This window comes from Echinops telfairi, unplaced genomic scaffold (genome assembly GCF_000313985.2).
Source record: "Echinops telfairi isolate 266 unplaced genomic scaffold, ASM31398v2 ScPeMD7_7467;HRSCAF=8505_1, whole genome shotgun sequence".
NCBI classification, from domain to species: domain Eukaryota; kingdom Metazoa; phylum Chordata; class Mammalia; order Afrosoricida; family Tenrecidae; genus Echinops; species Echinops telfairi.
Genome location: NW_022111368.1, coordinates 25355309 through 25380905, shown reverse-complemented (window position 1 = coordinate 25380905; position 25597 = coordinate 25355309). Strand labels below are relative to the sequence as shown.

The 25597-nt window shown below is 45.1% G+C and overlaps 1 protein-coding gene across 4 annotated transcripts in view; it reads right to left on the bottom strand.

The window, feature by feature from the left end:
* The window catches only part of AFF3 (AF4/FMR2 family member 3), a 587662-nt gene that overhangs the window by 197149 nt on the left and 364916 nt on the right, over nucleotides 1-25597 (bottom strand). For all 4 annotated transcript variants that reach the window (XM_030888457.2, XM_045283938.1, XM_045283937.1 and 1 more), the window contains 2 exons: nucleotides 10908-10988; nucleotides 1330-1366 (listed from right to left, as the gene is read on the bottom strand). In XM_030888457.2, coding sequence (XP_030744317.2) covers nucleotides 1330-1366; nucleotides 10908-10988 — 118 coding nt within the window. The remainder of the gene's footprint in view (nucleotides 1-1329; nucleotides 1367-10907; nucleotides 10989-25597) is intronic.

Here is a 25597-nt window from a genome sequence, read left to right as displayed (position 1 = left end):
CCCCACGTGTAAATTGCAATCATAATGCCTGCTCCTCCAGCTCTTTCTAGGATTAGCTGAAATAACACATGCCAAGTTGCTGGCACAATCAAGACTCAACAACTCATTGTTTTGCGTCTTCTTTCTGTCAAACACTGGGAACTAGGAGAAGGGTGCGTTTACTCATCTATTCAATCCTCCGCCTACTCTGAGTGATTTAAATTCACATGGAACAGGGAAGGGAGCAATGGCAAGTCTTTAGGACTCTGTAGTCTGTGGCAGCCCCATGCACCTACATACCAGGGCATCGCTTATTCCCGCCGATTCCAATTCCCTAGGCCTTTTCCCTCTTTGATGGTGCCTGTAGTCAGTGCATCCCGAGAGCAGGTGGGCTAAGTCAGTGATACGGCCTCTGCCACCTTCTGGTACCCTTTCTCTACTCGGTCTGTCCTCTACCTGTGCATTAAGAGCAGGGGACACTCCCGGCGCATTTGCTCTGGGTGCCATTTCTCTCCTTCGTTCACAGATGCCCGGTGGGGGAACACGTGATTCTGAAGGCACATCCGTCAGTTCAGAGTGATTTTCATCCTCAAATACAGCTTTGTGATTGACAGGAGCTGCTCTCAGCTGACTGGGTGGCTGAGGGATGAAAAAAACCCAATGTTTGTGGGTACGGGTGTGCCTTTCTGACACGAGCCGGGCAAAGCCATGCATTTTTAATGCCCAAGATATTCCTGCCAGTCAGTTATGGCAAAGAAGTGAAGTAAAGCACGATGTGGTGGATCAATGGGCCCCTCTCTGTGACAGTAAAGCCCACGTGTTTGATTAGACACTGGCTTCCCCAAGGGTCCTCCTTCCTCAGCGTCTGTTTCTGGCAGAGGGTAAGGTACACATTCTCAGCAGGGTGGGATTGTTTATTTGTTTATTTTCCCCATGAATTCTAAGGCCATTTATCTTGGTGTCTTTTCTCTGGCTTTTGCTGTTATTGCTGTTGGGCTATTCATTTTCTTTTAATGTAGACAACCCATTAGCTGCTTAAAAAACTTTTTTTTCCTTCTAGATACACTAAATCATTCTGCTCTTTCCTCTTAGGACAGGTTTCCAGCATTCTGTCTGGGCGCTTTCCACCTTGAATAAAAGCACAGGAGCACCCAGGGTCACCTCCGATCTGATCATCCATTCAGTCAGCACCTGACCCAATGGCCTTGTCTTCCCACTTGATTTCGTTTTTAGCATTCTGTTTTATTTCATGTATTCACGTTTTTCACAGTGACCTACTGTCAGGGGCACGTTCATCCCCCTCCTCATGCACTGCCCCATATGCAACTCATAAAGAGAAGTTTTTCTTACTTGGATTATTGTGTCCGGAGGAGACAAGCTGACAGTCCTAAAAAAACAAAAACAAACAAGAAATATCAGTTAATGTTCTTAGTTTTTCTTTCTAAACCTAATTGCACAGGAGATAGATGAGTGGTCATTCAGAACTAATCACTGATCCCAATCTCTACCAACCGATCCCATGAGACCCAGTGAGTGAGCTTGTTAAGCAGTTCAAGGAAGACCGTTCACAAAAACTTCTGTTTTGTATGATTGACTTTTAATTGAATCTGCTTTTTATTCAATGCACCTTGACTCTGACCACATTTCTGGAGCTGAGGCTGGCTATCAACTCACCAGGGACATGTTACTGAACAAGGGATGCCAGTCTCCCATCAGTGGCAGGAACGATTCGTGCGGACGCCCGCTTATCTGAAATGGCACAAAGCCAGTGGAGCTTCGTTACTGCTTGGGGACATGGAGACTGACTTTAATTTTCTTTGCATTAAAATGAAATGTTGGGTTTTGCCTTGAGACTTCCCCTCTTCTTGCCTTCAAAAATCCCCTTTGAATGTGAACTCTAAGGGAGACTTAGAAGATAATTCAGTGAAATGGTGTGGCTGTCAGGTCTACCCTGCTGGGCGCTATGGAAAGCATGATGGAAACAATGCCTGCTCCTGCACCACCCCCACACTGGCTCCTGCGGCTTAGTCCACTGTGGCAGCCCCGGGGTCCACCCACTTCACTGAGGAGCTTCTTTCTCGCCGCCCCTCTACTTTGCCAAGTCTGATGTCCTTCTCCAAGAATGAGTGGTTCCTTCCTGATAATGTATCCCAAATATGTAAGACAAATTCCTGCCATCCCTGCTTCTCAGGAGCATTCCAGCTGTATGCCTTCCAAGACAGATGCGTTCATTTTTCTGGAAGTCCATATCATAGTCAGTAATATTTTCCAACGCCCTACCTGCAAGACACCAATTCTTCTTCAGCCATCCTTAATCACCGTCCAGCTTGCATAAGCATGTGAGGATTAAAAATACCAGGGCTTGGGCCAGGCACAGTGCGGTCTTAAAACATCTTTGCTCTTTAGCAATGTGCAGAGGTCTTTTCCAACAGTTTTGCCCAGTGAAAGATGTCATTGGATTTCCAGACTGATGCTTCTACTGGAGTTGATGCGGATCCAAGTAAAAAGAAATTCTGCACATGACCAATCTTTTCTCTCTTCACCGTGTGGCTTACTGGTCCAGGAGGGAGGACTTTTTGGTTTACGCTGTGGTGTGGTCACTCCACACGGAAGTGACGGCCTTTGATCTTCACGAGGAAGTTCTTTGAGTCCTCCTCACTTGCAGCTCCCAAAGTGGTACCATCCACGTATTGGAGGTTTTTAATGCGTCTTCCTGCAATGCTGATGCAGCGATCTCCTTCTCAGATGATTCGAAAAGGTGGGCATGTGAAATCATAAGTAACCCCCTCTATTGGCCCAAACGCCTTCGTACTTCTGATGTGCGGAACGAAAATGAACTAGAATAGAATGAACTCCTTCCTAGTGGTGATGCACTGGGCTGCTAACCAGGTCAGCCCTTGGAAACCGCTGGTTGCTCGGAGGGAGAACGATGAACCTTTCTAGTCTCACCAAGAGTGACAGGCTCAGAAACCCACAGAGGCACTCCAACTCTGTCCTACGGGGTTGCTGTGCGTCGGAACCGACTCGATGGCAGTGCGTCTGGAGAGGTTGATGTGGCTCAATGTTTTCCACGGAGCCCTAGTGGTGTCATGTTCACACGATGGGCTGCTAACAGCAAGGTCAGCAGTTCAAAATGACCGGTGGCTCCTAGGGACAACTTAATCCTGAGAACAACCCACTACCATTCTGGGCTGTTGGATAATGACCGAGTTCTCACTTCCCAAGGGCCAAGCCCTGTCTCTGGCACAGCAAGTCATCTCAAACTCTTCACTCCCGGCCCTCGAGTCGATTCCCACTCATAGTGGCCCTGTAATTACGACAGGGGAGAACTGCCCCTGTGAGTTCCTGAGACTAACTCTTTACAGTGACAGAAAGAAACCTCGTCTTTCTCCTGCAGAGCAGCTGGTGGTTTCGAACTGCTGAACTTGCAGATAGCAGCCCCACACATAACACCACACCACCGAAGCTCTTCTGATCAACGACCAAGGGCTCCAAATGTGTTCTTCACATGTCAACGCTAAACCTGTCTGTCACTCAGATATAAAGCCTGGAATTATTTAGAAAGGAAGAGGAACACGCCAGTCTACTTGGAGCTAGTAACTGTGGGTGCCTGCTGGGGAACGACAAAGTCAGCCAAGATGAATTCGGAGGAGGATTGTATCGTTTTAGGAACAATACTTAATTTTCAGAGACTGTTTCCAGGAGCCGACTCTTTGGGCTTTGCTGTGGGTGAATGACTCATTATTACCAATTGGGAAGGAAGTTGATGAGGCATCTTTGTCTGAATCACTGTCGTCGACGGAATGTGGGATCCCTTCCCCACCTTCCCACCCAACCTCTACACACCAGGTTGGCTCATTTTACACTACTCCATTAGAATTCCTCTTAAAAACTGATGTTTTTACACATGGGGTGACACCCCATTCCTGTAAAATGTAGCAAAAGCCTGATGGAAGAATGCATTCACTCACTCACTCTCTCACTCACTCACTCACTCACTCACTCACTCACTCACTCACTGCCATCGTCATTGCCAGCTCATAGTAACTATCTGGCAGGGTAGAACTACCCCTGTGGCTTTCCCCTGTCATGTCAGTTCTGATGATCACAACCCCATTTGGGGGTGCAGAGTGACACTCCTCCAGTCTTCAGGGCTGTGCTCCTTCAAAAGCACATCCCCGATCCTGTCTGCCCAGGTGCCTCTGGGTCGGTTGAAACCACCCACTTGTCAGTTAGGAGTCAACCATCACTTTCTTAAGTCATTCCAAAACCCATAAGCCAGACCCACTGCCATCCAGTTGGCTCCGACTCATGTTGTTCCTGTTATTAGGCACCTTTGAGACAGTTCCAGCTCATAGCCACCCTGTGTACAACCTCAGGACGCGCCACCTGGTCCCGCACCATCCTGACAAATGCTCTTATGTTTGAGCCCATTGCTGAAGCCACTGTGTCCAGCCATCTGCCGAGGGTCTTCCTCTTTTTCGCTGCCCCTCTACTTCCCCAAGCGTGATGGCCTCTCCTGACAGCATGCACAAAGCACGTGAGACAAAGTCTCTAAGAAACATTCTTGTACTTCTTCCAAGACAGATTTGTTTGCTCTTTGACCGTCTATGGTACTTTCAATGTTCTTTGTTCCAATGTATGCCCTTTTCTTCGGTCTGCCTTATGCAGCGTCCAGTTCTCACATGCACATGAGGCTATTGAAAATACCATGACTTGGGTCAGATGGACCTTAGTTCTCAAAGTAATCTCCTTGCTTTTAAACACTTTAAAGAAGTCTTGTGCAGCAGATTTACCTACTGTACTGCGTCCACTGATCTCTTCACTGCTGCTTCTATGAGCACTGATTGTGGATCCAAGATGAAATCCTTGACAACTTCAATTTTTTCTCCATGTGTCACGACGTTAACTATGGGTCCAGCTGTGAGGATTGCTGCACTCTCTGTATGAGCTGTGATCCATACTGAAGTCCTTGATCTTCATCAGCAAGTGCTTCCAGTCCTCCTCACTTCGAACAAGCAAGACAGCCTTCCTCCAATCCTGATCCACATTCTTCTTCCTATAATCCAGTTTCTCTGATTATGTGCTCAGCATTCCGACTTCTAGGGAACTCTATAAGACACAATAAAACTGCTCTCTAGGGTTTCTGAGGTTGTGAATCCTTATGGGAGCAGAGTGTCTTCTCTTTCTCCTTCAGAAGGGCTGGTGGGTTTAAATTGCTGACCTTGAAGTTCACAGACCAAGGTGCAACACAAAATACCACCAGAGCTTAGTATGAAACATCACAAAACAAGCCAAACTCGCTGCCATCAAGTCCATGTCGACTCCGAGAGACCCCATAGGACAGGGTGGAGCTCAGTCTAAATAACATTAAATCAATCACAGTATACAACTTGATAATAAGTCATAAAAGAATGTTTCTGTTATTTTGGCCTTAGCCCAAGGGTTAGTTTTTTAATTGAGTACCAACTAGTTTTTAAAATAAAATTGTTTATATATCCATTAAAGAAAATTCCAAAGGAGTAGGAAAGTGTATATTTATGTCTATTTCTAGACTATCTATATCGATTAGGAAAAATCCAAAAAAAACCAAAGTCACTGCTATAGAGTTGATGCCGACTCATGGCAACCCAATAGGACAGAGTAGAACTGGCCCTGTGAGTTTCTGAAATTGTAACTCCTTAAGGGGATAAAAAGCCTCCTCTTTCTCCTGTGGACCAGCTAGTGGTTTTGAACTGCTGACCAAGCAGTTAGGAGCCCAACACATAACCACTACGCCACCAAGGCCCTTACTTATATATACATCTATGGTTGTCTATAATTCCATCTCAGGATATCTGTAAGGTGAATCTGCTTCGGTTGGCCAAGGTCATTCATCCAGAGCATGTCCTTCTAACAGTCACAGTATGTGGAGTAACAAAGGGGAGAACCACTCCAGGTTACTCAAAAAGAACATCCACAGAGGAACACTTTATTCCTCCCCATCTTTATATCTTGAAGTGCCAACACATCCATTATCCTCTGGTACATGAGAATCCTACTAGCTTAGAAGTTGAGCTCATACACACCACTCTGCTGAAGACAGAAATAACCAGGCTTACTGACCTCTGAGAGAGAGACCTTCAATAAAACATTGCACTAAATACTGTATTTCATCAAAAGGAACATGCCCTCAAAACTGGAGGAGGTCTACTGTTTCAGGTAACATCTGTCTATAAATTGCAAGGTAGCACCAACCATAAAACAGAACCAAATTTTAGAGATCTTAAAATAGAGAAAACACATGCATCTTACGATCAATAAAATCCCTGTAGCTTTTAGCCACGTTTCTGGTGGTGGACTAGATTCACACTCTGAGGGCACTATCAAAAGTTGCTGTTTGGAGTCACGTAAGGTCCGTCTACCACAATAGGCAGAGGATGAAGATACATCTCCTCTATGTTCAGAACCCTAAAAAAAAATCTCTCAGCCGCTAAATCAATTCTGACTCATAGCGATGCTATAGGGCAGAGTACAACTGCCCTTGTGGGTTTCTGAGGCTTGAAATCTTTAAGTGAACAGAAAGCCTCATCTTTTTCCCTCGGAGCAGCTGTTGAGTTTGAACTGCTGACCTCTTAGTTTTGGTAACGTTTGGTTAGCCCAACAGGTATGCCACCGGGGCGCCTCTCAGTTCCCCAGTAACACTACTTACTACAGGCAACAGAGCCGTGGATGTGTCTGCACCCCTGCTCACCCCACCAATGATCTCCTGGTGTGTAGATTCCCCAGAGCGAAAATGCATTGGGATCATGTAATTTACAGCTCATTAAAATGTTTACTTTGAGGGAGTGCTTAACAGGAACTTTGATTCCAAACATTTGGTGGCAGTGTCTATGCGTGCTGGCCATCCAGAGAGGGCGATTTATCATATACTCCCCGCTCCAATGTCAAAGCACTCCGTTTCACACGTGCGGGTCGTTCTTCTCGTTTCCAGGGCGAAAGAGAGCGAGGCCACAGGCCCCTCATCTCCATCCTGACGGAGGGTTCTTCTGCGGAAAGCGCTTGAAGACGCCGGTGAGAGAGAATCATTCCAGGTCCGGTCAGGTCCCACTGGACCCCGCCTCTGTTGCCACATGGAATGCCTGGCAAATGCATTCCACCTGGCCTGGGGAGGGGAGGGGGGTGCGGGACGGGGGATGACTTCTACCAGGTGGAGTTAAAACTTCAGAGACTTCCAGAGAAAGGAAAGGAAGGGAAATGGGCCCCGCCAATTCGTTGTCTCCCCTCTTGGCTGAAATACCTGATCACAGCAGCGAATGGAGGGAGCCCGGCATTCTTTCTTTGACTCAGTCCAACTGCTTTTGAGATCAGAAGAGTGAGGCCGTTTGGCTAAGGGGTTGTGGCTGCCCCTGAGGTCCTCAGAGAAAATCCAAGCGGGGGATCAACGGACTGTCCTGTATAGCCTGACTTCCCAGACCCAGGCAAAATCGGGCACTTTCTCGGAAGCTTTCGGATTAATTTAGTGGTACTGATAGCTCAGAAGGCATAGTTACTCCCCCTCCGTCTTTGTAAGCGCTTAGTCTCACTGTTGATTAGCCTCTGCAGAGATGTTGCCCCTCAAATTCGGTAGCTAATTCTAGCTCTTACACAGTAGCAGTAGTGATGGCCTGACACATTAATAGCCTAATTAATAAATTACAAGTCTCCAGCTGTCGGTCTCCTAATTAGGGAAGATACAGATGAAGAGAGATACACTATGTGAAAATGAACGGGAGTCTGGGTGGGAGGCCGGAAAATGCACCTCAAAAACATCCCTGTCCCAAACCCCGGAACCTGTGACTATGTTAGCGTACCTGCCAAAAGGGAGCTTACAGATGAGAGTAAGTTAAGGGTGGGGATTATCCTAGTTTATTGGGGCAGGCTGAATGCAATCTCTGTACCAGGGGGTCAGGAGGAGCAGAGAAGGCTGTAAGGAAGAAGGGAGAGGTCACAGCCAAGCAGGACCTGAGTCAAAGAAAGCAGGCAGCTTCTAAACAGCCGGAAAAGGCAAGAAAACACATGTTCTCCGAGAGGCTCCGCAACAAGAGAGCCCTGGTGGAGCCTGACTTCAGCCCAACGTTACCAATTTTGGATTTCTGGCTTCCAGAACTGTAAGACAGTACAGTTGTGTTGCTTGACAAAAACAAAGTTGCCGTAATTCACAACAGCGGTGACAGGGAGATAATGCAGCCAGTCCTCTTTCATTTCTACAGGGTAACTAATAGTGCCTTTTTAACAAGATATTTTAAAACTTTCTGGTTTGAAAGATACATTTTTCACACTAAGGCTATGAGTTCATAATTTCACATCAGGAATTAAGTTATTGCTTAAACATGGGAATCTATATTAAAATCAAACTGAAGAGAATTTGTACACTTCTTTTGCAATAGTCAAACATGCTTTGGCCTGGGCTTAGTTAAATCAGAAACTGTACTTACAGATATGTTTATATAGCAAAAAACGTTTACTTGATTGTGTTAAGGAAATGAATCACAGGGATGTACAGTAGAGTTATTCATTCTTTTTTCCCTCTCTTACTTGGAAAATGTAAGCCCACCCAAAACTCTATCAAAGCCAAAGGGAGTTCAGTGAGTGGGTATATCAAACCTGGTGTGTGTGGGGGTGGGGTGACTTTCTTTCAGATTAGCAATGACTAATTAGAAAACATATAACTTAAAAAGAACAGATTCAAAATAGAAAAAGAAAACAAATGCCAAGAGATCCTAAGAATAAACTAAGCAACCAATGTCAAAGACCTGCAGGCTGTTGGTTAAAGGCTAAGAAGGAAGACTTTGGGAAAAAAATTCTGAGATAAGACAATATTGTAAAAATGGATATTTTCCATTAAATGAAGCTAGAGGGTTATTTTAGAGACCAACATATAATAAAAACAGTGTTCAAGCGGACCTAGAAGTGAAAATGTGCAACAGGGAAGACTCTGAAAAATAAAGGGCAGGAGTGGGGGTGGGGGCCCATCTGGCCACATAGAAGCATGTTATAAATCATATAAGCATAAAAATATGTTAAAAAATCATTAATGCTTTAAATCAGGAGTTGGCCAACTATGGCTTATGTACCAAATCTAGTTGACCACTTGGAAAAAAACAGATTTTTAGTATATTCACAGTTGATCACCGTGATCAGTCTTAAAATATTTTCATCAGGTCCATGCAATACTTCAGATTCATCAGCAGAAATAGTGATTCATACAAAGAATTGAAAAAGAACTTGATCCAATTAATTATGGCAAATTCATATTATGAAATACATTGTCTCTGTTAAGAAGTTGAAATGAAATCTTGATCTGTTCACTTGGAGGAATTGTGGAGGGATGCTGATGAGAGGGGGCAATGCAGGTGTCCGGCTGATAAGGGAGAGGCTGGCTGTCAGAAAGACCAGGTGGTCTGCTCCCAGGAAGACCACAGGCCAGAAGGGCGCTGAGTTGAATGTACATGAAGAATGTTTTGCTGTGTATATTTTTGCCACAATTTTTAAAAAAGGAATGATTACACTAATGAGTTCAGGGGAAAATGTGGCAATGATTGTACAACTGTACTTGATATGACTGAACTGTTGAATTGTATGATATGTGGATGAAGTGCCAATAAAACTGTTACATACATATGTATGTGTATATATATATATATATATACATATATGTATATATGATATGGGCTAGAAAGCCCTTTGGGGCCAATTTGATTGTCTCATGAGGTTGCCACTAACAACAATGAATGTGCTTGCAAAGAGCTTCAATACATCATCTTAAAGGAATAAAAATGAACTCTTTGAAGAATACTTTTATTTTTATGCCATATATAGCTTAAAAACCTGAAATGTATATATTCTAAATGGACAGGAGAAATAACTGAAATGACATATATCAAATTACTGATAGTAATTTCTGGGTAGTAAAATAAGAATTGGACAAGAATCCAAGGGTTTTATATTTTTATCCTTTTATTTGTATACTTTGGTCGATATTATAAGTGTATAGGTGTGTTAACTATACAGCCAAACTTTTTTAACAAACTCAAATATATCTTAAATGTATGCTGTGACTTTTTCTGTGTGCTTTTCCTTAGAAAATATGGAAATATATTTAAATTTTAGAAAGTATTTTCAGTGTTCAAAACACTATAATGGACGAATACATATCACATTTCCTCAATTTTAAGACATTGATGATTAATATACACCATTTAATAATAGCTTTTCAAAAAGAGTAAAATGTACCATCATATTGAATGTATAAAATAACTAAGATGCATTTCAATTTCACAAATTTTAAAATCTTAATAGTATGTATCTTCAAATCTAGGAAATATACTATCTATTTATATTTTATATGCACAAAAATAAACCTCATTATAAAATCAAAACAAAAAATAAAATGACTAAGAGCCCACAAAATCATTTCTAAGTATCTCTATTTAGCAAAATTTAGATAAATTCTAATCTTTATATACAAGTTGCCATTGAATCCTTAAATTTTAATCTTTTACCTATGAATTTCCTTGTATCAACACTGGCAATTTTGAGTGATACAAACATTTCATATACAAATAGAGAAAAACCAAATGTAAAGACTAATGCATGCAAAGAGTTATGTGAGACTTCAGAAATATCAAGTGTTTCTAAGACTATCAGTTGACTTGTGGGAAGTCTTTCTTCCAAATAACATGGAAGATGAAGGTTGTCAGCTAATGAGAATCGTGATAGGCACCATCTTTGGCAGAGTAAGTCAATAGGCTTACATGAATAAGTATAGGATTGCAGCTTGCTGAAGATCAGATGAACATGCCTCCAGGAAGATGATCCACAGAGGAAAAGTCAGGAGAGGGTAAGCCCCAGGGTCCACTATCAATGTCCCAGCGAGTGAGGAAGCGTGCGCCCTCAACCAAGCTTACCTTATTTGGAAATGGAAACTTGCTTGGTTCCGCTTTGCCAGGTGGCTGGATAGCAGAAAGTGGTGGGAGCCAGGTCATCTCCTGAAGCCAAGAAAGAAACCGATGTTGTGATACAGGCAGTATTTAAAACTAAAAGCACATAGAGCAGCCATACCAGCATGTCTCATGTTGAACAAGGAATGGGAGGGATGTCTCCAAAAGATGTGACAGCCGCATTCATGATCTCGTTTCTGAATTTTACCAATTTTGGTTCCACAGCCCTCCTCACTGCCTGCCCGCATCCCTACCTCACCCACAATTCAAAACCCAACAAGTCCAACCTTCGTGACATTTATGCAAGGCTGTCCCAGTTTCACTTGATGTAAGGCTCTGAACAAGGGGACCACCTGGTAATAAAAGTTGTGTGGCAAATGCTGTGCAAAGAAAGATGATTTTTTAAAAAACTTGGTTCCATAAAATTCACAGGGTGTTTTTGAAGGAATGCAAACAGCACTTTCAAATTTACAAATCTTTATTAGAAGTGTTATATCTATTACTAGAGAGAGAGCAAGAGTTTCCACTAAGCTCTACATATCACTTTAGTCTTGATAAAAATGCCATTCATGGGGAAACCAGAAAGACAAGCCACACTTACGAACTAAAGAGACAGAATATAGTCTTGGTGTAATGACATACGAATAAGAACACCACCTCAGCTCAGCGCCACTAGTTCCCTGTGTGCTTTTTGAGTACACTTTCACTAAGCGGTGAGGAAGGAAGAGATGGGGGTTGTTTGATTCACCCCTAGTATAATAATACTTTACTATCAGGGCCATCTCCTGGAAGATAGTTGCATTCGGTAAGTGACTTGGGGAATCACATTGAGTTGATTTCTGAATGACTGGCAGGTTATAAATGGGTTCTAGTTAGTACCTTTTGGTTTCCTCCCACGTCTAACCCTAAATGCCAGCATAGAAGCAGTAGGTGATCCACTTAAAGAGAAATGAGACATTCTCTCTCTGTAGGATGAAGATGTTTCCTCACATTTCTTTGTGAGGAAGGAGGGGATGTGAAAAAGTGATTCTGCTACATTTTGAAGTGAGTTTCTTGTAGATGGTCTTTGGCAGCAGCTCGCAACCTGTGGGTCGGCACCCCTTTGGGGGTTGAAGGACTCTTTCATAGGGGTTGCCCAGTTCATAACAGTAGCAAAATGACAGTTATGAAGCAGCAATGAAAATAATGTGATGGTTGGGGGGTCATCACAACATGAGGAACTGTATGAAAGGGTCGCGGCATTAGGAAGGTTGAGAACCACTAGTCTTTGGTTTTCTTTCCTTGGAGAAATCTCTTCCCCCAACACTTCAGATGGCACAGAATTCACCAGCTGGTTCTTCCAGAACCTAGTTAGTACAAGGATGAAAAGGTGGTGGAGCGTGATCAAACCCACCCATTGGAAGGATGAATGTTCTGGACATTCCTTCTCCACGGCCGTGACACATGTCCCATAAGTAGAGTAAGAGACACGCGCTCCCAGGGCATCCGCTCTCCTCTAACCAAGGTCTCCTCGTTGGAAGCACAGAAGGGTGCAGTGAACTCTTAAGCCTCCCCCCACCCCCCAGCCCCTTCTTCTAGTCCCCACTTATCTGCCAGCGCACCACTGGACCCAATGATCACTCCTCATTTTCAGAGTTGGGCCATCATTGTCCACGAACTAGTCAGGGCCCAGCTAGATTGTTGCTCCCTTATTAAGAAGGCTATGAAGTCATACATTATTTTTCCTTGATTTCCGGATCCTTTTCTACCATGTGGCTTTACTGGAGCACACTCTCTCCCATTTCCTCTGTAGTTCCTGATTTTTCTCTTTGGTTTAAATTACTGGCTAGGATATGTGTCTCCCTTCCAAGGGACCTCAAATCTTATGTAGAAAGCTGAGCATCAACTATCAACAGCAAACCCACTGGTCTCCCCACCTTAGTTAGTCATCTGTGTCCATGTCTCTTCCCCAGCATCCCACTAATAATCACGCACACAGCGGCAGCCTCTGCAATCACTCTGCGGCTTTCACAATTTAGACTGTATGATCTAGAGGGGCTCCGGTTTTTAAACACAAACTAATTACTCAAGATTAGACGGCAGACTCGCACATACAACTCCAATTTGTCAATGTTAACTTTGCATAAATTATATTAGCGATTCCATCTGGCTATCAGAAGGCCTCCAACATGTATGTGTTGTGCCTGGTTTTACAGAATCTTTTAGAAATGCACGATTTCTGTGTATCCTACACAGCTACTCATGAACCAGGAGGAATCTACAGGAATATAATTAATCATACTTAAAAAAATATACTTCTTGGGCCAACATCTCAGAATGACACGTTTAGTTAGACCAGACATGTTTTATATACAATTCATCCAAGAGTGAAGAAGCAGACATGTTTTGTTTTGTTTTTTAAGAGGTGAGGTCAGAGATTATGTCCTCAGTTCTCGATATTTTACGCAAAGACCCATCCTCGGCCCCACTCACTTGTAGCACAGACATGCGCTGAAGACGTACCATTCACCAGGCACTGGGATATGCCCTATACACACCATCTGCTCCACCAGACACCTCCTGCCCTGGCTCCGCTGTAAGACTGTCTTCTTGTTCTAACATCCCTTGTGGTGAGAGTTGCATAGATATTTGTAGTATGTTTGAGGAGCCTTGGTTGTGTAGTGGTTGTACCATGGGCTGCAGTTCGTACCCACTAGCTGTTACACAGAAAGAATGGAGCTTTCCACTCCCGTCAAGAGAGAGTCTCAGAAAGCCACAGGGGGTTCTACCCTGTCGCTAGGAGCTGGAATCAACCCCATGGCAGTGAGTTTGGTTTGGTTTTTAATAGGCTTAAATCATTGAATTGCATGGTATGAGAGTGATATGCAATAAAACCATTAAAATTTTTTTTAAAGGATAGAGAAATACATACCAAGCTAATGGCAACAACAACAGCAAAAAGATGTTCTTCTTTCATGCTAGTCATAGCTCCGGTGCCCAGACATCCATGTCTCACTGACCAACATGGCTAGACTCAGAAGACTGGGCCATGCAACAAAAATCTGCATCATGTAAAACTTGAGCAATCAAGTGCTCTTCAGTTCCAGGAGCCGTTTCACAGGCAGCCTCTTAGGTCTGCGGCCTCCCTTGCTGCCGTCATCTGCAGCAACTGTGGTCTCCGAGCCATGCCTAATGTACCTCTATGCCATTTGATCATCTCACCTACTTTGGACATGTGGTCAGGAGAGTCCAGTCCCTGGAAGAGGGCATCACGCTTGGCAAAGTCAAAGGGCAGTGACAGAGAGGAAGGCTTTCTATGAGACCGATTGACACCATGGATACAACCATGCGCTCACACAGAGGAACAACCGTGAGGACGGACGGCACAGGACCACTGTTACATGGTTTTAGATCCTTTCTTTCCGTCATCAAAGATCAGCTACCTGTGAGGGTTTTTTCTCTCCGTCCACCAATGACCAGTTGCTGTCGAGTCCATTCCTACTTCGTACGACCCTGTGTGTTTCCCGAGTGCTCCACAGGGCTTTTAGTGACGTCGGTGTTTCAAAAGTTGATTGTCACGTCTTTTTTTCTGAGCTGACCCACCCTTTTAAACCAGCCTCATGGCTCAGTGCTCACTCTCCCCAAACTTATTATTTACCTACCCACTCTTATGTGCAATTTGTGGGCATCCCAAACACCTCACTGGGCTTTCCTGACCTGGTCTTCTGAGGCCACCTATTTCTGAACCTTGAGTCTTTGGCACCATAGTCCTGACTGACTTTCACATTTGGATCTCCGTCTTGAAGAATTAACATCCTGGCTTTCCTTAGTCTCCACTGAGACGGCTCACTGGTAAGGGTCTCCCAGCTCCCTTTATCCTCAGCATACTGAATCTCTCTTGATAGGTGACTCTGAACACTAACCAGGTAGGAGCCATCTCAGCTGGGTTTAACCACAGCCCTCCCATCCAGTGGGAATCAGAAACTCTTAGGTCCACTAAAATTCCTTTAAAGTTTACAATTTGGGAGCAAACTTCCACTATAATTGACTACTTAGGAAAAGCTGCATACACCGGTGGTGATAGAAGAGGAAAACACTGGATTCTTCAAGTGTGCTTGGCCAATCTGTTCCATCTTCCTAGCTCTTCCATCTTCCTCGAGTTCACTTTGGGTTGCTAACTGCAAGGCCAGCAGTTTGAAACCACTGGTGACTGTGCAGGAGAAAGAGGGGGCTTTCTCCTCCTGTAAAAACTGCAGGCTCAGAAACTTGCTGGGACAGGTCTAGCCCATCTCAAAGGGCGCTACCAGTCAGCATCGACTCCACGGCAGTGAGTTTCCTTTTGGTTTGGGTTGAGTCGTCACAACAAGGGCCCTTGATTCTTATGTCTTTAAAATATCAAGTGTTATTTTGTTTAAAGATTCCCCTGGAGTGATTGTGCATTCATGCCTCCTTTCCTTCCCGTTGGTCTGACTGGAGAAGTGTAGGTCACCCTGCCCCGGGCTGACCCCACCCCTGTGCCTCCATCTTGTCTCTTCTTCCATCCTTTGAGAGCCAGTGTCGGCCGTACACCTCCTTCCCCATGCCTGGCTTCCCCCCAAACCTTTAACCAACCTGCTAGCCTCAAACCCTTCCTGACCCGGCATCCCAGCCTTAGCTACTCCTTATTTCTCGATTTCAATGGCAGTAACCCCCTTTCCCAACAAAGTTACCATATTTACAAGTTTAACACCGTTAGCCGCCATTTCAATTGCTATAGATGATTAATGTGCGTGTGAATTATACAGCGGAGAGTACAGGTAATGTGTCCCCATAAAAGCTTGCTGATCTGCCTTTGCACAGGCAGTCTTCAGAATCATATGGATGCAGTTTTATTGTGTTACACACAGGGCGCCCAGGAGTCAGAACTCACTTGACAGCAACCGGTGTTTTTTTTTTTTTTTTTATTAGCCTAAAAAAATGTTAGTTGAAGAATACCTAAGTGAATACCTGTGAACTCACTACCCAACGGCACCGTCTGACAGGAGTCCTTCCGATTGACCGGTTCTTCGGATTCCACTGACTGTTTGTCCTCGAAAAGCTCTTTTTCCCAGGCTCCCCTGAGCTGCGCCCCCCGGGTTCCCTTCTCTGAATCCCTCCTTGATTCTTGTTTGCGCCCGATCTCCTTTCTCTCACCCCCCTTTAGCAGGCGGTATCCAGTCTCCTCCTCATTTCCTTTCTCTCTGAGCCATCATGTGTCTGCCCATGGCTTTAGAGGTGCATGAAGCCAAATGTGTATTTAGCGCTTCTTCCCTCTCTTAAGTGGATTCTGAACCTTTCAACCTGGGTGTTCCGCTGTCAGTTTGGATCTACCATGTTTATACTACGTCTCGGCTCCCCACAAAATCTCTTCCTCCTCCTTGTAGTTTATGTCTTCATTAATGTCATCAGTATCCAGTAACTCTTCAAAGTTGGAAACCTTTGAGTCACTCAACTCCTTCTCTTTCATCCTCTGCCCAAAGACAACAGCGACTTACATCTATTAAGTGCTTAAAATATAACCTACCCTGCTTTAAATGTATTTGACATGATTCTCCTAACAATCCCGAAAGCTAGGATTTATTATTTCCTTATTTTATACATGTCACGTAGAGGTTAAGTGACTTGCTAGAGGTCACCCAACAGTCTGATTTACTGTATCCTGGGCTGCCTCTAGGTGTGTTAGAAGTACGTTCAAGAGCCTGTATGGTCTAGTCAAGGCTTACACACTGCCTTCCTCACTGCAATCTCAGTCCAGGTTCCCTGAACACATCATGATTTCCACACACAGTGAGTCTTCCCAACCTCTGCTTGTCTGCTGGGCTCGTCACATATCTGCCAGGAACCCCAGTGGTGTAGTGGTTGCGACACTGGACTGCTAACTGCAAGGTCAGGCATTAGAAACCGCCAGCTGCCCTGTGGGAGAAAGAGTCACATTCTTGGAAACCTACGCGGGCAGCTCTATCCTGCCCTGTAGGGTTGCAATGAGCTGGCATCAACTCGGTGGCAGTGAGTTTGGTTTCTGGTTTCATTCATCTGTCAAGGCCCAGTTTCGTCTCCTCCTTTTCTATGAAGCCTCCTCTGGCCAACCTCTTTACGTAAGCAAGCACGGTTGGCTTGCTGGCCTTGACGCTGCATTCACCCCTGCGCATGTCTCTAGTGGAGCACTTGTCTCTTACGCTGTGGTCTTGTTACATCTCCGCGGCTCCTCTGTGAGCTGAAACGAGACCCTTAAGGGATGAGGCGATTTTCCTGGTGGCACCAGCACCCAATACAGAGCCCAGAACAGGGCGGATGCTCAGTATGTTGTTGGATAAATGCTGAATCAAACAATCTTTGCAATATCTCGATCTTCCTGCTCCTGTTCCCGGAAATACTTTCCTAATCACATCTTCGGTACTTTCTATCTTGAGTACTTTAATAGCTTCCTAACTGATCCTCTTTATTCTATCCCCTCCTTCACACTGCTACCAACTACATTTTCCTAATGCCTGTGTCTTCATCCCCATAGATCACAGTAGCAACGACGATGGCGATGATGACAATGACGGCCACGGCAGTGCCTCCTCTGATTGACGCTATCCAGACTATTTTCTCACGTACACCCAACAACCCACCAAAACAAACAACCTCCCTGTCCTCTAGCCAGAATGCCTACTGGTCACGGTAGAACTGCCCCTGTGGGATTCTGAGACTGTAACACTTTACGGGGATAGAAAGCCTCGTCTTTCGTCTGAGGGGCAAATGGTGATTTAGAATTTCTGATCTTTCAGTGAGCAGCCCAAAGGATAACACACTCTGCCCCCACAGATTCCACAACCTGTGAAGTTAAGTATTATCTTTATTTGACAGGGGAGGGGGACGAAGGTAAGGAAGTTCAAGTGATTGACCCATGAGCATGCAGTTCATAAATGCTACCGTTGAAATTCTCACACACATCTCACTCCACGCCCAGTATTTTGGTGGTTTGTTTTTTTAACTCCATTAATCTTCCCCTAGTCATCCTGTTTTCTACAGTGAGATCCACCCTTACCATTTAAGACCCTTCTGCAACAAAGGCTCAATTATCAATTTCACTAATTCAGTGTTCTCAACCTTCCTAATGCCACTTTTAATACAGTTCCTAGTGTTGTGGTGACCCCACCCAACCATAAAATTATTTTCGTTGCTACTTCATCACTGTCATTTTGCTACTGTTATGAATTGGGCGACCCCTGTGAAATTCGACCCCCAAAGGGGTTGTGACCCACAGGTTGAGAACCGCTGCTCTAATTGCTCTACAGACACCGGAACAAGCCAAAACCCGCACTCCCTACTTTTGCTTCCACTCGCTTTACCTTTCGAGTGTAGATGTTCTTCCTCCGCAGGCTGCATGGAATTTTATAAAACAATCAAGGCTCATCTCAAACAGTTTATGGCTTGAGACTGCGAATTCTGGTCTATTCCATACAATACACAGACAGTGCCCTTCTCATGGGTCTGCAAAGCACCTTTCCCCACTCACAGTAGCCTTTGCACCATTTGATCAGCACGGCTCAGTCTGCACTCAAAACATTCCCCCCTTTTCTGACGGCCTTCCCCCACTAGAGATTCAAAACCACCCTTGTAAAGACAAAGGACCTCTGTAAGAGAATGCCATCCTATTAAATCTAATCCTCTACAGAAGGACCAGGCATTTCTTCAGAGAGGAATGTGTGGACTCATCACGGGCACAAGCCGGGGTACCGTGCACACAGTAAGTGCTCCATGCACCTTTGTTCCGCTGAACCAAAGACCTACATCCCAACGTAAAAGGACTTTCTCAAGTGGCTTTCATTCTAGCTAAGCATTTCTCCCTGGTTTTCCCATCTAACAAGTCTCGCTAACTGTACAAAGGAATAGCAAAAGCCATAAAGGTTACTTGAAACATTAACGCCAATTAGACTCTCCCAAAATCTAAGAATGATTTACACAGATGGTTTGAATATATGTCCTTTTTAATGGAGGTGCAATGGCTGTATGACATTGATTACCCATTGTCTCAGAAGTTCTATTAGGGATGCCAGGGCAGACGAAGGGCACACAGACGATCTCCAGGGCTTCTCTGTCATTTACTAGCCCAGTGACTTAGCCAGCTTACACCCTGAGCACACGGCAGTGATTTCAGATATCCATGGTACCATCGTAGAATGGGAGGAAATGGGGATGTGAAAAGTAAATGAGATCATGCATGGACAGAGCATGTCACGATTCCTTCCACTTCCAAGCAGTCGATGAAAGACGGTGGTACAGAGTGCCAAGCTCCTGTCCCATGTTCTTGCCTCTAAGGTGAGAACTCTGATGCTTCTCTGAGCTTTAGCTGCCGGGCATCTGAGAAGAAAGGATGGATGCACTGTACTTCCAGAGAAGATGGAGGTCTACGCACAGGTAAGCTCTCATTGTGCTGCTCATTAAAGAGACAAGCTACGGCTTACTGAGACAGAAAGCGGTTTAAAGAGGGGATGATGAGTCCTGGGGATGATGTGTACTCCATCTTACAAAGGCGGCTGCACTTCTCCTGGGAACAGATCTCTGACACAGTAAGAGCACTCAACGGGAGGAGAAAAGATTGGACAAAACAGTACTTAATTCATACTTGGCTTTCGGTCATGATTTAAGATGTAAACCAGGGTAAAATGTATCAGGCTTGCTCAGGGACGTGCATTTTCTTCGTTGTGAAAAGAGCGTGATCTCATTACAAGGACTGCTCTGGGCTTGCTTCCAACAGGGCTCCCCGCCTTGCCAGTCCCTTCAGCACGATTGCGTTTCAATGTGCCCTCACCGGGCCGTCTGTGACCTCGTCCCAGACCACATGTGAAGCCAAGAACACATACATGACGTGTAAAAAGCCGCTGACTCCACATTCTGCTTCGCTACCTTCTGATTGAACGAACTCCGTCATTTTTTGATCTGCCTGCTTTCCTTCCATTTGATGTTCTCGTCACTTAGCCACAAGATCAAACCCTATCCCCAGCACAGAGAGATTTAAAAAGGTCCCTAGGTCTCAAGTTCGGGTCCCTTAGTTGTTTAGATACGTCAACTAATGGGATTGACTCAACATGTTGGGGAAAAAAAGAGTTGTACGAACCCCCAATAAAATAATTTTTTTTAAAAGTCAACATGTTGGTCTTAAGATAGCTTCTCCAGTCCCCGCTCTCAAAGCAGATGTATGGATATCCAATGGACACATTTCAGGGTGATTTTTTTACTTCTTGGATGGGCTTAAAGTACCCAAAGCTTTTAGTAGTAAACGCATGCACTTTGCTCTTAAATTAAAATACAGACGATCAAATGATAAAGGCATGGAATACTGCAGTTCATTAACTATCTAATTCACCACCCCAGCCCCACCTCTGCCTTCCATATGCCAATTTTGGGCAGGTTTGGGGCACGTGGGCTGCTTTCAATTTTCACATCTATCACAGTACAAGACTCGTCATGGTCCTGAGATGTGAGGTGATGGGAGCAGACTCCCAGGCGCTTACTTTGTACAGCACCCCCCCCCCATCTCACCCTGTGTCCCTCCATGTCATCGCATCAGCCTGTCTTAGGACACATGCTAGGAGGTTTCAGTCATCCATCGATTTAGTAGTGCAGGTCTCTTATCATAAAGGAGAAAAGGTAGAAATGAATAATTTAGAAAAAAGAATAGGTTTTTAGCCTGAACTCTCATCTCAAGTGGTAAACATATACAGCTGTAAAGGCTGCAAAGTGTGCTTCCACTGCAAATAAGGTTAAGCTAAAAAAAAACACATCAAAGTGTGCTTCCACTGCGAATAAGCTAAAAAAAAAAATCAATACCGTAATTTTCCTATTAAATATATATATTTTTTCCTATTAAATATTTTAAAAATCCACTGCCATTGAGCTGACTCAGACTCAAATGCCCCTACAGGGTGGAGCAGAAATGCCCCATAAGAGATTCTGAGCCTGGAAATCTGTGTGGGAGCAGACTGCCATGTCTCCCCCCACCCGAGTTTGCACTTCCAACTTTCTGCTTAGCAGCTCCACACTTAACCCACTAAGTGAATAGAAAAACGCTGTCCCTGGTCTTTCTCCTCGTCCATGGTCCCCCACTCACAGTCAAACTTAATCACTGCCCCAAAAGTGTCCTGTCTAGAACCGTTACACGCTGCCATGGCACAAAAGTTTCATATGCCATCCATTGGAAACCACGAGAGACCGAGTCCACACACCTCAAGACTCCCTTGTTTCATCAGTGTTGCTGCCCACGTCACGTGGCACAATGATTAAACACTTGGCCGCAAACCAAAAGAAAAGGTTGGCAGTTTGAGCTCACACAGTGGTTCTGTGGGAGACAGAGCTGGTGCTAGTTCACAGCTCAGGGCATCGGATGGGGCAGACATGTCTACTCTGTCTTACAGGGGCTTTATGAGTTGGAGGCACACAACAACAACAACAACAACAACAGGTTGTACAGCTCCTGGTGCTGTACACAGTGAATGCCCATGGTTTCAAGCGAAAAGGTTGAAAGTTTGCATCTACCCAGAAGCACCTTGGTAGAAAGGCCTGGTGAGATACTTCTGAAATAGATCCATTGAAAACCCTACAGAGACAGCTCCATGTGGACACACGTGGGGAAAATACCATAGGGGGGGACCCACGGTTGATTTCAGCAAGTGCTTCCAGATTAGCAGAGATTAGGAAGAATGGCCAGGTGATCTCCTTGCCAAAACTAGTATATGCAAACCCTACGGATGACAGAGTAAGACTTTGACATGATTACTTAGCACTTCTCATTAGGAGGAGTCGATTGTTGGAGAAGGGTTGTGAGGGAAAGGTTCCAACTCTTTGTACCTCCCTGGAGGCCTAGGTGAATTCCCTTCACCTCTCTGATCCTCCTTTCTCTTCCCGGAAGTGATGGGAGTGATAGATTACACTTGTCTTAACCAGACATACAGGACGTCATCTGGTCCGGAGAGATTACAATGACTTTGGTCCCTCTGAGCAACGTCTCAACACTGGCTGCCAACCCCGAGGTCTGCTGGTCTCCACAGACATGGCAAGTGGCCACAGCTAACTCCAGAACCCTTGGTGCTAAGGAACCTCCCCGTTTTCTAGGTCGCGCTGTGGACGAACGGTCGCTTGGGAACAAGCATGTAAAATGGCAGAGCTAGTTTCTCTGTGCGGCAGTGGCTGCGGCAGATCCGCGCAGTATTTTGTTTTCAGTTTCCAGACAAGAATAATCACTCAGCTTTTCAGTTCTTTCACACGTATTATCTGTGTTATGACACTCTTATCAGATGAACGGCACCAGCAACCCAGCATGGTAATTTTTATTACACTGCATATCCTTTAGGGACTGGCGGCTAACAGGTGCAATAGTATGCTGTTTGCGGAGGGGGTGGGGGGGTGGGGGGGGCAGTCACTCTGGCAGGCCTGGACGGGGGGTGGGGGGGGAATAAAGTGGGAAAAATACACTCTTTCTGGAATAGCAGGTCCACTGGGACTAAAGAGTAAACGCTAATTGTCATTCCACCCTGGCATTTGGAAGGACAGGCCCTATATTGGTCTTTAAACTTGTCATAGGAGGGTTCAGAACAAGGATGTCCAGTCAACACGTCTAAGCCGGGGCTTCCTTAACCAACAGACCCTCAAGCACACCCTTCTTCACCTGCTTTCTAGAAGACTTTCTCCGTTTGTCGGACTGGGATGGCTTGGGTGTTGCTAGAAGCTATGTCCCTAGTATTTCAAATACCAGCCGAGTCGCCTGTGGTGGCCATGTTTCAGCAGAGCTTCCAGCCTAAGCCAGACTAGGAGGAGCAGCTGCGTGCTGATCTACCATTGGAAATTAGCAGGTGAAAACCTCGTGGGTCAGAACAGAATATTAGCTGACTGGATTCAAACACGCCAACCGTTGTGAAGATGATTGGGGTAGGAATGCTTTGGCTTGTTATACACAGGCCTGCGGCTGTCAGAGCTAAAGCGACCACATGTGTATGGCGTCGTCTGTGAAAATGCCAGAAGCCAAATTACAACGAAGGAACTCAGACACACACAAAACAGGCAAGTCACCAGTAACACGCCATCCAAACAGGCTCACCCCACATCTCGCTTCTTGAAGCTGGAAACCCAGGCATATGTGCAACTTGAAGTGAAATGGGCCTGCAGAGTGAATTCCCAGGAAGCAAAGATACATTTTCTGGTCAGAAAGCCAAGCTGGGTTTCAGCTGCATCCCCTGGATAGGAGGATCACAGACGGGAACACTGCCTAATCTAATTCAACCCCCCTCCCCAGCTTTCTAATTTATCGCTGCTCTCTGTTCTCAACGAGGTTAAGCGTGAATGGCTAGCACACAGGGCTGCCCCATGTGGGTACAGATGAATGGAATCAGTTAGAGCACAGCCTGTAAGACACAAGGGTGACACTTGCATCAAGTGCATGCATTAGCTAACAGTATAACCTTGTTAGCCTGTGGCAGGAAAGCAAACATTTGGTGCTGATAAATACAAAAGTAGCCCTTCGGACGGGAAATGCAGATGGGCCACAGGCTTGTGGCACAAATCGGCTCTTTCGTCCTTAAGGTCTCCGTTTGTCAAACACCTGGGGACCATGCCTGGCTGCCGTTACTGAAGGAGGGCCATTGTGAAAAAGAACATCAAGTTTATATGGGATCCAGACCTCAGTGGGGTCATTCAGATGGTGGGGCCCACCGCATCCATGGCCAGGAGGCCAGCATCGAACTACACAGCAGGTTCGCCTCCTTCACGTGGGTCGTGAACCTCCTTCCAGAAGGCCTTCCACTTCTCTCCGGAAGAAGCACTTCTCTACAGGAGTGCCAACTGACAACAGTTACTGGACAGCAAAGAGGGGAATGTGGAAGGGTAAAGAGTCCTTACATGCATGGTGAGCAATGAAATCGTATGGACAGAAAGATCAAGAATGGGGACCAATGTGACCAGGTAATCCTTGCCAGTGCTCAGCATGTGTGGAAATTATGCATGGATAGATGTCTGGTTGTGTGCGTCACTACCGAGAAAAGACAAATATTAATTACAATGGGTGAGGCCCCTGTCACCTGCCCAGCCCCCTTCTCTTCTTCTCAGAGGAAAGAGTGTTTCTTCACTGTGCTAAAACCAGTTCCCCGCCGCCGAGCTCTCCCTCGACTGCCTGCCATCAGCTGTCTTTACCAAATTGAGAGTCTCCAGCGAGAAGATAAGAATATTGATTAATGCCAACATACGACGACTAGCTTTTAAACGGTTTTCATGGTAGATCCGTGGTTTTAGATTTTCCCCCGAAGATTGCTTATTCTAGGTTCAGTTTTTCAGCTTTGGGGGCAGGAGTTGGAGTGAACTCTTTACCTTCATGGTGTCTGGGTTTCTTGGAATCTTGGGTAACAACAAAAGCATAAACTTAATTTTTAGACTTACCTGGCTTTCAATGCTCCTTTCATGCTTATATTGAAAATATATCCTCGTGACCATTTGGGGGACTTCCCCACCCCCTTAGAAACAAGCCCTGCATTAAATACTCAAGCTAGAAAGCTCTGTATTGCATCCTCAGAATCTGCAGATGGTGACTTAGCGTCTGAGTGGACGGGAGTCAGCTGCATGTAATTCATGTCTCTTACATTCAGGCATCTACGGGTTCACCACCCAGTTCCTGCTTCCACACTCCTGGAGGGAGACATCCCTGCTCGTTTCTGGCAAGCTCACAAATTTACTACTCCTAATTTGCAGTAAAATATCAGAACTAGGAAACACGGTATTGCATTCTCAGGATTGAAAGACGGCGACTCTGAGTGTACAGAGTAGCTGCATGTACCTGAGGGGAGTTAAAGGGTTAAGAAGGTTTTGAATCTGGCACCCTTGCTCTATATTTGTGATCAAATCATGTTACGTCTAGGTTAGTGAGCCAAATTTCAAACCAGCTTGTGAGAAAAGGTCATGTTATTAATGATGCCATTGTCAACTTATTTCTCTCACACATAATGCCTTTTAGTGGTACTGCGCAAGGTCTAGGAATTAGCCTTCCTAATAAACACACCCACCACTCATCTGCCAGTTGGTCGGACTGAGATGGCTTGCAGGTTGCAGCGATGTAAGCTATGGCACAGGTACTTCAAACAGCAACTAAGCCTCATCTGTGTGTGCAGACCAAGGCAGATTGGGAAGAAGGACCTGTCCGTCTACCTCTTAAGAACTTGACCAGTGAAAATTCTGTGAATAGCATTGGAGCATTATCTGATGCTGTGCCAGAAAGTGAGTCCCATGAGGAGGAGATACTCAAAATGTGACTGGGGAAGCGCTGCCTCATCAAACAGAGTTGATTTTAATGATGTGGACGGAGTACAGCTGTGGTGGTGGTGGTGGGGTGCTTCCTTTGCTGAAATGGCATGACTCAAAATGAGAAGAAACAGCTGCTAGCATCCACTAATAATCAGAATGTGATGTGCATGAAGTATGAATAATAAATGGGAGTTCATTACAAATGGAATGGAAAGCTGGAAGACACTATCTTAGGATCAGTGAGTTGAAGTGGACCGGTATGGGTTGTTCTGAACTAAACAATCATGTGGTCTAATATGGCAGGGATGACAGCTCTAAGAGGAACAGAACTACAGTCATCAGAAAAACAACAATAGACAAGATAACCATTTATAAAGTATCAAGGGCTCATG